The following is a 14,678-nucleotide window of genomic DNA, read 5'->3' as shown; positions in this document are numbered from 1 at the left end:
CCTGGCTGTGCTCTGGGCACCAAGGTGAGGGAGAGAAAGTGGGCCAGAGGCTTAGCCCATTGCTTTTAAGAAAAGCTTAGCGGCCAGGTACGGTGGCTCACGCCTGTAACCCCAGCACTTTGGGAGGCTGAGGTGGGTGGATCACCTGAGGTCAGGAGTTTGAGACCAGCCTGGCCAACATGGCAAAACCCCTCCTCTACTAAAAATACAAAAATTAGCAGGGCATGGTGGTACATGCCTGTAATCCCAGCTACTCGGGAGGCTGAGGTGGGAGAATCGCTTGAACCTGGGAAACAGAGGTTGTAGTGAGCTGAGATCATGCCATTGCACTCCAGCCTGGACAACAGAGCAAGACTCCATCTCAAAAAGAAAAAGAAAGAAAAGCTTGGCTTGCATTCTTACTAAAATGTGAGTGACCAATAGCACCAACCAGAGGTAGGTGAGGATCACCTTTGTGTGTCTGTGAATGTGTGGTGGTTTTGTTTTTTGGTTGTTGTTGCTTTTTTTTTTTTTTTTTTTTTTTGAGATGGAGTCTCACTCTGTCGCCCAGGCTGGAGTGCAGTGGCACGATCTTGGCTCACTGCAACCTCTGCCTCCTGGGTTCAAGGGATTTTCCTGCTTCAGCCTCCTGAGTAGCTGGGACCACCTGCGCATGCCACCACGCCTGGCTAATTTTTGCATTGTTAGTAGAGACGGGGTTTCACCATGTTGGCCAGGGTGTTCTTGAACTCCTGACCTCAGATGATCCGCCCACCTCAGCCTCCTAAAGTGCTGGGGTTACAGGAGTGAGCCACCACGCCTGGCCACTAAGCTTTTCTTAAAAGCAGTGGGCTAAACCCTGGCCCACTTTATCTCCCTCACCTTGGTGCCCAGAGTTACCAGAGTGAGCCACCACTGTGGAACAATCATAGCTCGCTGCAGCCTGGGCAACAAGAGTGAGACCCCATCGAAAAAAAAAAAAAGAATAAAAAGGCCCAGAAAGGAGGCCTCACCAAGGAAGTGACATTATTGAAGCAGATACCTGAAGGAGGTGAGGGAGAGGCCATGTAAGTACCTGGGGAAGATCCAGGCAGAACAGTTTGCACAAAGGCCCTGAGATGACACCTCGCTTGGTGTGCTGGAGGGACAGTAAGGGGACCAGAGTGGCTGGAGTGGAGTGAATAAGAAAGCAGAAGGCTGGCCGTGGTGGCTCACACTCATGCCTGTAATCCCAGCACTTTAGGAGGCCGAGGCTGGCGGATCACAAGGTCAGGAGATCGAGACCATCCTGGCTAACATGGTGAAACCCCGTCTCTACTAAAAATACAAAAAAATTAGCCGGGTGTGGTGGCAGGTGCCTGTAGTCCCAGCTACTCGGGAGGCTGAGGCAGGAGAATGAACCCGGGAGGCGGAGGTTGCAGTGAGCCGAGATTGTGCCACTGCACTCCAGCCTGGGCGATAGAGCAAGACTCCATCTCAAAAAATAAAAGGAAAGCAGAAGGCCGGGTGCGGTGGCTCACGCCTGTAATCACAGCAGTTTGGGAGGCCGAGGCAGGCAGATCACGAGGTCAGGAGATCGAGACCATCCTGGCTAACACGGTGAAACCCGTCACTACTAAAAATACAAAAAAATGTGCCTGTAATCACAGCACTTTGGGAGGCTGAGACGGGCGGATCACGTGAGGTCAGAAGTTTGAGACCAGCCTGACCAACATGGAGAAACGCCGTCTCTACTAAAAAAAAAAATACAAAATTAGCCGGATGTGGTGGCATACGCCTGTAATCCCAGTCACTCTGGAGGCTGAGGCACAAGAATCGCATGAACCTGGGAGGCGGAGGTTGTGGTGAGCTGAGATCATGCCATTGCACTCCAGCCTGGGCAACAAGAGCAAAACTCCATCTCAAAAAAAATAATAATAATAAATAAAAATAAAAATACAAAAAAATTAGCCAGGCGTGGGGGCGGGTGCCTGTGGTCCCAGCTACTCGGGAGGCTGAGGCAGGAGACTGGCGTGAACCCGGGAGGCGGAGCTTGCTTGCAGTGAGCCGAGATGGCTCCACTGGTACTCCAGCCTGGGCAACACAGCGAGACTCTGTCTCAAAAAAAAAGAAAAAGAAAAAGAAAGCAGATGAGGGTGGGGAGATTATTCAGGGACTTGTGGGCTGCAGAGAATACTTTAACTTTTATTCTAAGTGCGGTGGGAGCCACGGAAGAGTCTAAGCAAAGGAGGGATGTGACCTGGCTCGGGTGTTCATAGGCGCCCTCTGGTGGCCACTCTGGGAGAAACAGGCTTAGGAGGCCAGGGCCAGAGCTTGAAGACCTGGTTGGTAGTCCAGGTGGGTGGGTGGGTGATAGTGAGGGCTCTGGCCAGGCTGGGGTCCTGGAGGAGTGAGAAATGGTTGGATTCTAGATACGATTTAAAGGCAAAGCTGGCAGGGCACGGTGGCTCACGCCTGTGATCCCAGCACTTTGGCTGGCCAACATGGTGAAACCCTGTCTCTACTAAAAATACAAAAATTAGCTGGGTGTAGTGGGCGCCTGTAATCCAAGCTACTTGGGAGGCTGAGGCAGGAGAATCACTTGAACCTGGGAAGCGAAGGTTGCAGTGAGCCAAGATCATGCCATTGCAATCCAGCCTGGTGACAAGAGTGAAATTCCGTCTCAAAAATAAAATAAAAATAAAGGCAAATCTCGGCCGGGCGCGGTGGCTCACGCCTGTAATCCCAGCACTTTGGGAGGCTGAGGTGGGCGGATCACCTGAGGTCAGGAGTTCGAGACCAGCCCCAACATGGCGAAACCCCGTCTCTACTAAAAATACAAAATTAGCCGGGCGTAGTGGTGCATGCCTGTAATCTCAGCTACTCGGGAGGCTGAGGCAGGAGAATTGCTTGAACCTGGGAGGTGGGGGTTGCAGTGAGCCGAGATCGCGCCATTGCACTCCAGCCTGGGCAACAAGAGCAAAACTCCGTCTCAAAAACAAATAAATAAATAAAATAAAAATAAAGGCAAAGCTGATAAGATTTGCTGCTGGGTTGGTGTGGCCACTGGGTTGATGTGATGGCCTGTGGCGGGAATAGGAATCCACATGACTTCTTTTGGCCTTATCACCTGGAAGGACAAAGCTAACACACAGGGTAGGGCAGACTGGGGGGCTGATTAGGAGCTGGATTTCAAGTGTGTTATGTTTGAAGTGTCTGTGACATCTCTGCAAGGAGGCATCCAAGAGGCAGTTGGCTTTCTGGGTCTACAGTTAGAGAAGGGATCCTGGCTGGATTTCTTTTTCTTCCTTTTTCTTTTTTAGATGGGGTCTCACTCTGTTGCCGCCCAGGCTTGAGTGCACAATCTCACTGCAACCTCCATCTCTCAGGTTCAAGCGATTCTCCTGCTTCAACCTCTGAGTAGCTGAGATTATAGGTGCCCACCACCTCGCCTGGCTAATTTTTGTATTTTTAGTAGAGACGGGCTTTCACCATGTTGGCCAGGCCTGTCTCCAGCTCCTGACCTCAAATGATCCACCTATCTCCACCTCCCAGCTGGGATTACAGGTGTGAGCCCCACCGCAGCACCAGGCCTCTTTTTTTTTTTTTTTTTTTTTTTGAGACAGGGTCTCACTGTGTTGCCCAGGCTGGAGTGCAGTGGCATGACCATAGCTCACTGCCTTGGCTGGACATTTATATTCAGGAGTCATCAGGAGTCCGTGTGATATTAAATTTGTAAAACCTGAAGCCCTGAGGGCCTGAGAATGCACAGGCTTGAGGCAAGAAGAACCCATGATCCTGGGACAGTGGCTGGCTCATTAATGAGTAATGCCAGGGCACTGATGTGGGTGTTTCAGACAGCAGAGTTTGGGAAGAATTAAGCAGGGCACCATCATAAAACCTGGAAGAGGTGAAACCCCGTCTCTACTAAAAATACAAAAAATTAGCCAGGTGTGGTGGTGCGCACCTGTAATTCCAGTTACTTGGGGGGCTGAGGCACAAGAATCCCTTGAACCAGGGAGGTGGAGGTTGCAGTGACCCAAGATCGTGGCACTGCACTCCAGCCTGGGTGATGAAGTGAGACTCTGACTCAAAGGAAAAAAAAAAAACCTAGAATAAGCTGGGCATGGTGGTTGTGGTGGAGGAGGAGGAAGAGGAGAAGGAGGAGAAGGAAGAAGAAGAAAGAAGAAACCTGCAGCAGGGCTTGGTGGCTCACGCCTGTAATCCCAGCACTTTGGGAGGCAGAGGTGGGTGGATCACCTGAAGTCAAGAGTTCGAAACCAGCCTGGCCAACATGGTGAAACCCCCCTCTCTACTAAAAATAAAAGTTAGCTGGGTGTGGTGGTGCGTGCCTGTAATCCCAGATACTTGGGAGGCTAAGGCAGGAGAATTGCTTGGGCCTGGGAGGCAGAGGTTGCAGTGAGCAGAAATCACACCATTGCTCTCGAGGCTGGGCAACAGAGAGAGACTCCGTCTCAAAAAAAAAAAAAAAAAAAGAACCTGCAAGAACTCCCAAATTTTACTTAGGACAATGGATAATGTCTGGCAGGAGAAATCAGACTAACAACGTTTGAGTAAAAATCACTAGCAATTTATTGAGCACCTACTGTATACCAAATGCTTTAATGCCATTCTTTCATCCTCATGACAACTCGAGGAGGTAGTCAGTCACATCTTCACTTGAAGGAAAGAATTCAGGCAGGACACTGCTAGAGACCTCTCAGGCAGTGGGGGTTGGGAAGTAGAGCTGGTGGTCAGGGCGGGCTGGTCCAAGAGTCTGGAAGAACTCCCGCCCCTAGCACAGAGCCAAACACAGGCGGGCAGCGAGAGCTGGTCAAAAGTGTAGGTGGACTTTACAAAGGCACACGAGGCTTATGCAGACCGGGACACCTGCCTGGGTGCCGTGCAGGGACCTGGTTCCCTGTCCTTAGGGGGCTGGGCTCTAAGATCTCAGGCCAGATTCTCCTCCTCCTCGCCAATAGGGCTGGGCAGCCAGGGTGGCGCCGGACCCCGGGGCCCGGGCATGGTCACGATGCTGAAGGGCTCGACAGGCCCAGGGATGAGGGTAAGCGGTTCGGGACCCGCAGGGGGCGGGGCCTCGGGCTCCGGCAGGCCGGGGTCGAGCAGCGGGTCCCCGCAGCTGCACTCCGGGGCCGCGCCTTCGGGGACAACCGCGCATGAGCAGCTGGCCCCAGTAGACGCCTCCGACACGCAGCTGTTCTTGCGGAGTAGAAAGGACAGGCGCCGGCCCAGCGGGCCTCCCGCGGCCATGCCCGCGCCCGCCGGCAGGAGGCGCTGCAGGAAGTCGCCGGGCGCCTCTCCCATCGGTCCATCCAAGCCGTCCAGCCGCTGGAACTGCATGTCTTCTTTGGCCAGCCTGCGGGACCGACAGTGGGCCAGCGCTGCGGCCTCGCCTCTTATTGACAGAGCAGGGTCCCAGGCGCGCTGATTTCCCTGACTCCACCCACCGCTTTGTCCCACTTATCCCCAAAGATCTTAGCTCCTAAACCCAGAGCCTGGCCTCACCCTGTGTTTGCACTTCAACTTTGATCTTCAACCTCAGTCGTGGCTCAGCTCCATTTCCTTTTTTATTTTTATTTTATTTTATTTTATTTTATTTTATTTTATTTTATTTTGAGACGGAGTCTCGCTCTGTTGCCCAGGCTGGAGTACAGTGGCGCAATCTCGGCTCACCACAACCTTCGCCTCCCGGGTTCAAGCGATTCTCCTGTCTCAGCCTCCTGAGTACCTGCGACTACAGGTGCGTGCCACCACACCGGCTAATTTTTGTATTTTTAGTAGAGATGGGGTTTCACCATGTTGGCCAGGCTAGTCTCTAACACCTGACCTCGTGATCTGCCCACCTTGGCGTGAGCCACCGCACCTGGCCTATTTTTATGTTTTGAAATGCAGTTTTACTCTTGTGGCCCAGGCTGGAGTGCAATGGAGCAATCTCGGCTCACTGCAACCTCTGCCTCCCAGGTTCAAGTGATTCTCCTGCCTCAGCCTCCCGATTAGCTGGGATTACAGGTGTGAGCCACCAAGCCCGGCTAATTTTGTATTTTTAGTAGAGACAGGGTTTCACTATGTTGGCCAGGCTGGTCTCAAACTCCTGACCTCAAGTGATCCACCTGCCTTGGCCTCCCAAAGTGCTGGGATTACAGGCATAAGCCACTGCGCCTGGCCTTTATTTTCATTTTTTGAGACAGGCTCTTGCTCTGTTGCCTGGGCTGGAGTGCAGTGGTGTCATTATGGCTCACTGCAGCCTCGAACTCCTCGGCTCAAGCAATCCTCCCACCTCAGCCCCTGAATAGCTGGGACTACAGGCGTGCACCACCACGCTTGGCTAATTTTTTATTTTTAGTAGAGACGGGGGTCTCACTATGTTGCCCAGGCTGGTCTGAACTCCTGGGCTTGCTCAAAGGATCCTCCTGCCTCAGCCTCCCAAAGTACTGGGATTACAGGCGTGAGCCACTGCTCCTGGCCTCAGCCCTCATCTCCTTTGGAATCACCACTGACCGGTCTGATCCTCGCTGACCTCAGCCCTTAGCTCTGTCCCCAGTCAGTGGCCCAGTCTCAGACCTTGACCTTGTCCCCTGACTCCTATCTTAGCTTCTGGCGTTATCACAGTCCTGAGACTTTAGCTCTTATCCCCATCTCCAGAATTGATTCCCCTTAACCTTTTCAATCAGATGTGCCCCGCAGAGCCATAAGCCCTGCCCCAGGTGGCCCTGCCCACCCAACTGGCTCACGTGATGTCAAAGGTGGAGCCCTGGAAGGAAGGCTGCCGCAGCTGGAAGACAGTAGCCGCTGTGTATGGGGCGCGAGCCTCGGCTGCATCCCAGTACAAGTCCTTCTCCAGCACAGCCAGGTCATCATACATCTCGTCCACTGCCAGCATGGACACCTACGGGTGCAAACACACAGGGTAAAGTGGGGGCAGGGCAACCTGCCGGGACCACAGGGTGGACCCCTTCGGGTGGGTGGGGACCACAGAGGGAAGGATGGTTGGGGTGAGACCTGGCAAGACTTGGCAGGGGTGGGACCAGAACCCTGTTGGGCACTCCGGGATGGTCGCCACCTGGAAGTCTCACCTGGAAACTGAGTCTCACCTGGAAGTTTCTATCGATCAGAAAGTTGGTCTCAAAGTCATCATCGTCCTCTCCGAAGGGGTTGATGAGCTGCTCAGCTACCTGAGAGGAGAGGGAGCAGTTAGGTGGAAACTTGGGAACCCCATGCCCACCCCACCCACGAAATTCCAGCCTGGATCACCCACCTACCTTGAGCCAGCCGGCATAGAAGAAGAACTGCAAGAGGGTGAAGATGGGCACACACAGGTCTAGGTCATGGTCTTTGTAACCCTGAGCCGGGTCCAGGAACTGGCGACCAATGAGGCAAGCCAGGAAGTAGCTGTACAGTGCGATGGTCACCACCTGGGCAGGGCGGGGCAGGGCTCAGGGGGGTCATTGGGGGCCAAGGCTAGGATTGGGCATCATTATGATGGGGGTCTTAGCTAGTTCTTGGTTTCCCCTTGGAAACCAGGCATCAGGGCCACTGACACCGAATATAAAAAGAGGCATGATGGGGTTACCTGGGTGTACACGAGGGGTACGCTAATCCAGTCATAGTGAAAGAGCATTCCACATTTGCCCCGAAAAACATTCAGCTCCTGGGGGTGGATACAGGTCATGAGGAGGCCTGAATGGTGAGCTCACACAGGGATATTAAGTGTAGGTACGTGGGATGGAGGTGGGTGGTCACCTGGTGGGAATTGGGAGTGTGCTTTGGGGGTTCCAGGGAGGGTATTTGGTGGAGAGTGTGCACCTGGATGAGGGACCATGCACCCAGGGGCTGCCCCTCAAGGGCATTGGAATCAGCCCCATGGAGGTAAGAGTGCACCTGGTGAGGGTGTTTGAAATCGGCCTCGTGGGGGTGCTTGGAGGGCCGCTGTTGACACAGCTCCAGGGGTACAATTTCCCTGGTATTCTATATGAATGACCTCCTGGTTGGGCCCACCTCGAGCAGCAGCTTAAGGGCGCTGTTGTCGCGGATGCGGCCCTCGCGTCGGGCCTGCGCCGCCAGGTTGGAGAACCAGACGCAGGGCACCCAGTACTTGTTGTAGGATGAGTTCAGGTTTTCAAACTTCTTGCGCTCCTCGCGGGTCATAAACCCTGGAGGAAAGGGGTCAGGGATAGCTCGCCCCTTGCCCCCCTCCACCTGGTCCTTGCCCGGTCTCTGCCCTGCCTCTGGCCGAGTACTCACCAGCCTCCACCACGTGGTCTATGGTGGGGAAGCGCTTGAACACCGCGGTGCTGACGGAGCGCAGGATGAGCACGGCCGAGAGCCCCGCGTAGCGCATGAGTGTGCGCCGGTAGAGGCGGCCGCGGTCGTCGCGTCCGTGCACGGTGCCCGCCACCACGCACATGAGCGCGTCGGGCAGCGGCATGCATAGGTACTGGCTCCACCAGCGGTTCACCACCAGCGTCACATAAAAGCCTGCAGGGGAGCGGGGAATGGGGGCTCAGTGGGGACACCAGGGCCAGGGGTTTGGGGGCCCAGGTTGTGGGAGAGGGGGCAACGTAAGGTCTGCATCAGGGAAACCCGAGCGTGCTGGCCAACCTGACCACATTTGGGCTGGGAACTTGGGGGTCCAGCCCTGAGGTCAGAAAGGACAGTTGCCGGGCGCGGTGGCTCAAGCCTGTAATCCCAGCTCCTTGGGAGGCCGAGGAGGGTGGATCATGAGGTCAGGAGTTTGAGACCAGCCTGACCAGCATGGTGAAACTCCGTCTCTACTAAAAATACAAAAATTAGCCGGGCATGGTGGCGCACCTGTAGTCTCAGCTATTCGGGAGGCTGAGGCAGAAGAATCACTTGAACCCGGGAGGCGGAGGTTGCAGTGAGCTGAGATCGCACCATTGCACTCCAGCTTGGGCAACAGAGCGAGACTCCATCTCAAAAAAAAAAAAAAAAAAAAGGCAGAGCAGCCCTTTGGGTCACTGGCTACTTGGGAGTAACCTCAGATGTGACATTGGGATCCCAGTATGGGGGTAGAGGCACAGAGCCCATGTTAGGGGCACGTGGGCAGACTGTTGCTTGCTGTGAAGGCATAGGGACCTAAAACAAGGGGAGAGGGGCCTGGTTTGTGGGGGTGTACATCAGAGACATCTGGTCAGGCTTGTCACAGTAGCCACACCCGGCCCCTGAGCCAGGAACTTCTGAAGGGGTTGGGGACAGGGTCTACATCAGGGAGACTTGGGCAGGCTAGGGTCACTTGTGGTCACTAGGGGTCCAAGACTTGTCAGAGAAATGCCCCCAGGCTGGAATTGAGAGGATGGAGTCCTATGGGGTCCCTGGAGGGTTAGGGGTTTGTCCCCCCTAATAACACAATAGACACTGGTGAGAATCCCCAGGGTGACCAGGAATAAGTCCTGTGTGTGAGATGGAGCTCTCCTGGGGGCACCTCAGGGGGCACTGTGACCCCAGGTGACACCCCAGGTCTCAGAGTGTAGAGCCACATCTGGCATCTTCATGATATGGATCCAAAAATGGGTGGGCAGTGCTGTCGGGGTTGGATTTGAGGGGGGGTGGTCTCAGAGGGGCAGGAATGGGGGCTCCTCAAAAGGCATGAATGGATATGGGTTTCTCAGGGACATGGGAACTGGGGACTTGGGGTTGGACCGCACCAAGCACGAAGGAGACAGGGATGAGGCTGGCATACTGGTCACAGTAAATCACAAGCTTCTCGAAGTAGCGCTTCTGCCCTTCGGTCAGCACAAAGCTGCGGGATAGAGATGAGGGGTCACAGGTCACAAGGGTGACTCCATCCCCAGCTTCAGATCTCTCTTGCTGTGCCCCCCACCCTGGCTTCTTTTATAATAGCTGCCCCCAGCCAGGCGCTATGGGTCACGCCTGTAATCCCAGCACTTTGGGAGGCCGAGGCAGGAGGATCACTTGAGGTCAGAAGTTTGAGACCAGCCTGGTCAACACGGTGAAACCCCATCTCTACTAAAAATACAAAAAAATTAGCCAGGCATGGTGTCTGGCACCCATAATCCCAGCTACTCGGGAGGCTGAGGCAGGAGAATCGCTTGAACCCGGAAGGCAGAGGTGGAAGTAAGAGAAGATTATGCCACTGCACTCCAGCCTGGGTGACAGAGTGAGACTCCATCTCAATTTAAAAAACATAGATATATATACTTATATATCTCTATATTTTTATAATTTTTATATATTATATATATATAATAGCTGCCCCCCCTCCGCTAGAACATGAACACCTCGGGGCAGCCTCACCGGTAGGCAGCACTCAGCGCCATGTAGAACCCGAGGAAGCAGAGCAGCTCTCGCCACAGGAGTTTGTAGATGCTCCCACGCCACAGTAGCAGCAGCTGGGAGAAGCCACCGAAGCGGGCGTTCGCCACTCGGGCTGTGTAGGTGACGGTCATCGTGGCACCCGGCAGGTGTGGCCAAGGGAGAGTGGGTGGCCCGGGTGGGGGCTGTGGGTGTGGGTGGAGAGGTGCGGGGATAACTGAGCACAGGGATTCCACCCATGTTCCGGCCGGCCACCCCTTCAGTCCTGACCCTTGCCTGAGTTGCCTTCTCCTCCCAGCTTTACTCAGTCTAGTCCAGCCCCCAGTGCCCCTCCCTGATCTTCATCTCAGGCTGTCCCCTTCCCTGGACTCCTGGCCGTGGGCTCTGGTAACTGCCGTCCCCCACCACCAAGACCCTTGAGTCCCTGCAGTCAGCTCCTGAGTCACCCTCTGCCCGATCCCCTTCACCCAGAGGCCACCTGTAGCATGCACCATTCCGCAAGTCCCCAGCACCTGAGTTTCTAGGTTCTCAAGGCTCCACCTCTCCCAAATTCTCTCCCTCAGCCCCTATTTCTGGCTCCCCCTTCTCCACTTCCCCAGCTCCCAGTCTTGACCCATTCCGCTCCCTGCACTCCCTCTGAAGCCCTGTCCCTAAGCCTCCAGGTCCCCTAGCCCCCTGCCCCAGCCTGTGCACCTTCTGCTTAATTGCCCTGGCTCCCCCCACTCCCTTTTCCTCCCGGATCCGCCTTGACCTTTCCTCTCTCCGTTCCCCTCCAGCCTTCCAAGCCCTCCACTCCCCGCCCCGGGAGGACTCCGGATGCATTCCTGCCCTGCCCGCAGGTTCCCTCTTCCCTCAGGGCCCCCTATTTCCCCAAGCCTGGGCTCATCTCACCTGTGTTGAAGGTGGCCGGTGCAAGGACCCACAGGGACAGGGATGGAATGGGCGGGTGGCTTTGGTGTTGGGTGGGGCTGGGGAGTGGGTGTGCCTCCCTTTCCTGGTCCTCCTCCCTCGGCTAGGCTGTAGCTTCAGAACTTTGTTTGGAGTCCCACAAGTTTGTTACCTGGCACGGGGGGAGAAATCCGCCTTGTCCTCCCTCGCCCCTCCCTGTTCCCCTCCCAGTCGCTCACTGGCAGGTCCTAGGGATCTGGAACCCAGAGGTTGGGGGAGGAGGCAGGGATGGTCTTTTTCCCAGTCCCAGAAACACACACACTGCTCAGTGAGGCTGGGTCACTTCACAGTCACCTGTAATCACACAGTGTCACAGAGATGCACGCAGAAACACACATCATAGTCCCAGAAGCAAATCTAGCTGCTCTTAAGACAGCCTCAGCCAGGCACGATGGCTCACACTTGTAATTTTAGCACTTTGGGAGGCTTAGGTGGGAGGATCACTTGAGCCAGGAGTTCGAGACCAGCCTGGGCAACATAGTGAGATCCCCATCTCTATTGAAAAAACAAAAAGACAGCCTCACATAACTATGGTGACCCAGAGGAGCAGTACACACTGTCACAGAACCTTCCAGGGTCACACAAGACACACCTACCTCAACCCCTCCTGCCCCCATCACGCATATATAAGGCAGGTGGACCCTGACATACTAGGCTCTCCTCTTTCATACACACGGTTCTCCCAACGGTCTGAATTCCCTCATGATCACGCCATGTAACAAAGACACCCACACAACCAGCCAAGTGCCAGACCCCACCCAGACCTCAGAATGCCTTCACACACACAGTCATACTCCACTGCAAGGAGGTTTTACTCCCGATCTCCGCTGTGCAAAGATGCAGCCATGATCACACACCAAATGCAAAAACCCTTTCCTCAGTGCGGTGGCACACAATCCCAGGCTCAGAGCGGGGCCTGAGGTTCACCAATCTTGCAAAGACACACACAACAGCCACCCCTCCCTCAAGGGTCCCCTAGCTATCACTGCTGGTGAAACTCACCAGCATTTGTACACCAATATGTGAAGGCAACCCCCTTTCCAACGCTCCCTCCCGGCGGCAGGCCCACACCCACACCCACAGGTCTCAGATACTCTCAGCATTGCCATGAACACACAAGCTTGGGGACACAAAACTTTGTCCTGCATTTGGCATGGATTCTGGGCAGATGTTCATTCTTCACAGACACACCTCTAAAGGGGACACTCCCAGCCTGGCACAAACAGTACCCACTCCCCCTCCATTGCCCAGCCTGAAGAACATTAACATACAGATTGGTGTGGGAGGGGCAGAGGTTCAGGGGTCAAACCCTGGGATGGGCATCCTAGAGTGCTCAGGAGCCCCTCGTGCATTCTACATAGCCCCGCCCGAGGTTCCAAGCCCAGCAGGCTGGGACGCCGTGTTCCCAGACTGACAGATGTTCACCCTGCCCGGAGTAATTAGGAACCCGCCTGGGCTGGTCACCCTGTGACCCATGCCTTCGCTGTCCAGCTGCCGGACAGCCCATAAATGGGGGCGAGGGGGCAGCTGGGGCGGTGCCGTCAGCTGCGGAACCTGGCAAGGCGGTGGCAGGCTCGGTGCTGATGAGCTCAGTTCTCGATCAGCAGCCCCCACTCCCTAGGAAGTGTCCTTGCATTCACTGAAGCCGGCTCCTCCTTTTCATCCTCCCTACCCCAGCTCACCCGCATCCCCACACACTTCCGACTGCTGAATTCCCGCAGGGGCTGGGAGCAGGCTTCCTGGGCTATTTGATATGCTTACTAATTGTTGACAACGAAAAATAACAAACATTTCTTGCGGTTTCCTGTCTGGTGCTGGTATAAACGCCTTGCGTGTTTCATCTCATGGAATCCTTACGGGCATGCTAAGTTGGTCATCTTACTATCTAAGTAGGGAAACTGAGGCTCCGATGTTACATCTCATCTTGTTCGTAGCACAGCTGGGATTTGGATCCTGGCAGTTTGGCGCGGAGCCGGCTGTACCATCGTGTTTGTTTACACATGCCACCCCAACAGGCCCACACCTGCTTGTGCACACCCCAGGGAGTTGGAGTGACAAGTCTAGGCTCCTGGTGGGGTTCCCCTTACACACACACCCTGGCACACCCAGACTCTGGGTCTGAACACTTTTTTTTTTGAGACGGAGTCTCATTCTATTGCCCAGGCTGGAGTGCAATGGCGCAATCTCGGCTCAGTGCAACCTCTGCCTCCCAGGTTCAAGTGATTCTCCTGCCTCAGCCTCGCAAGTAGCTGGGATTATAGGTGGGCACCACCACGCCTGGCTAATTTTTGTATTTTTAGTAGAGAGTAGTTGGAGGCTGGCCTCCAACTCCCGACCTCGTGATCCACCTGCCTTGGCCTCCCAAGGTGCTGGGATTACACGCGTGAGCCACCATGACTGGACCTGAACACCAGTTTTGTTTTTTGAGACAGGGTCTTACCCTGTCTCGGCTCACTGCAACCTCTGCCTCCGGGGTTCAAGCGATTCTCCCACCTAAGCCTCTAGAGCAGCTGGGACTACAAGCACCCCAACACCACGCCCGACTAATTTTTGTATTTTAAGTAGAGACGAGGTTTCGCCACGTTGGCCAGGCTGGTCTTGAACTCCTGGCCTCAAGTGATCCACCCACCTCGGCCTCCCAAAGTGCTGGGATTACAGGTGTGAGCCACCGCGCCCGGCCTGAACACCGACTCACGTGTCCCCTCAGGAACCCCCTTTCTGTCCCCCCTAGCCAGCTCTGGCTTGGAACTTGTAAACTCTCAAGGTCATACCCCATCCTGAGTCTCCCAAGTGGGGACAACAATAGCAGCCCAGGCAGTGGCAGAGGGAGGAGCGAAGGGCAGGGGGTAAGGGGGTCCACTAGGTGCCTTCCAGGCCTGTGTGCCCACAGCCTGAGACCGCTCTGGAGTTAGGATGAGACTTCAGGAGCCCCTCCAGCCCGAGTCCTCTGTCACCCTGCCCACTAACCAGCCCCCTTGCTGCAGCCCTTTGCTGGGAGGGGCTGATGCCATCCCATGGGGGCAGGAATTGGGGGGTGGAGACTGTTAATCCGTAGTCTGGCAGGCCTGGCCTCTCCCCAGGGCGCCCACTAATTCCCAAACCAAACAGCAGGCAGCGCCGGGCCCACTGCCGGCCTAATCCGCTCCGCTCCCCACCAGCCTGGGGCTGGCCAAGGGGCCTCCCAGTTCCCACGCTCTGAGCCTCCAAGGAAGTGGGAAAATGCCTCTGTCTTCCATTCCAGGCTTCACAGGCCCAACAGGGACACCTTAACCCACACAGAATGAGACAAAGGTATCTCTCACCCAAGACACCCTCCTTCCAAAGTTGCCACAATAAACATGCATCTCTATTAGGTCTCTGTTGTGAATGGGCCCCTCTAGATGTGACACTTCTGTCCAGGGCACAACCTGTGCAACTGTACATAAAGGTGCTTACCCTCACCTCCCAATGTCAACAATACA

At 55.1% G+C, this 14,678-nt stretch overlaps 1 protein-coding gene across 1 annotated transcript; it reads right to left on the bottom strand.

Moving 5' to 3' along the window:
• Positions 1 to 4,527: 4,527 nt before the first annotated feature.
• Positions 4,528 to 11,323, bottom strand: BEST2 (bestrophin 2). Its single transcript, XM_054672760.2, has 10 exons — positions 11,161 to 11,323; positions 10,252 to 10,454; positions 9,642 to 9,736; positions 8,221 to 8,454; positions 7,975 to 8,129; positions 7,550 to 7,627; positions 7,239 to 7,391; positions 7,071 to 7,151; positions 6,711 to 6,865; positions 4,528 to 5,335 (listed from the first exon to the last, which is right to left on the bottom strand). The coding sequence occupies exons 2-10, from the start codon at positions 10,401 to 10,403 to the stop codon at positions 4,909 to 4,911; spliced, it is 1,530 nt and encodes a 509-aa protein (XP_054528735.1). The 5' UTR covers positions 10,404 to 10,454; positions 11,161 to 11,323; the 3' UTR covers positions 4,528 to 4,908.
• Between the last annotated feature and the right edge of the window lie 3,355 nt (positions 11,324 to 14,678).

The sequence above is a fragment of the Pan troglodytes genome, chromosome 20 (genome assembly GCF_028858775.2).
Source record: "Pan troglodytes isolate AG18354 chromosome 20, NHGRI_mPanTro3-v2.0_pri, whole genome shotgun sequence".
NCBI lineage: Eukaryota > Metazoa > Chordata > Mammalia > Primates > Hominidae > Pan > Pan troglodytes.
This window is presented reverse-complemented; position numbering and strand designations above follow the sequence as displayed.

What these genes read in the sequence shown, in the direction of transcription:
- BEST2 (XM_054672760.2), bottom strand. Translation starts at nt 10,403, where the DNA reads ATGACCGTCACCTACACAGCCCGAGTGGCGAACGCCCGCTTCGGTGGC. An exon ending in AGACCACGTGGTGGAGGCTG is followed by an intron (nt 8,130 to 8,220) that starts GTGAGTACTCGG and finishes CCTTTCCTCCAG; the next exon opens with GGTTTATGACCCGCGAGGAG. An exon ending in GGCTCCACCTTTGACATCAC is followed by an intron (nt 5,336 to 6,710) that starts GTGAGCCAGTTG and finishes TCGGTCCCGCAG; the next exon opens with GCTGGCCAAAGAAGACATGC.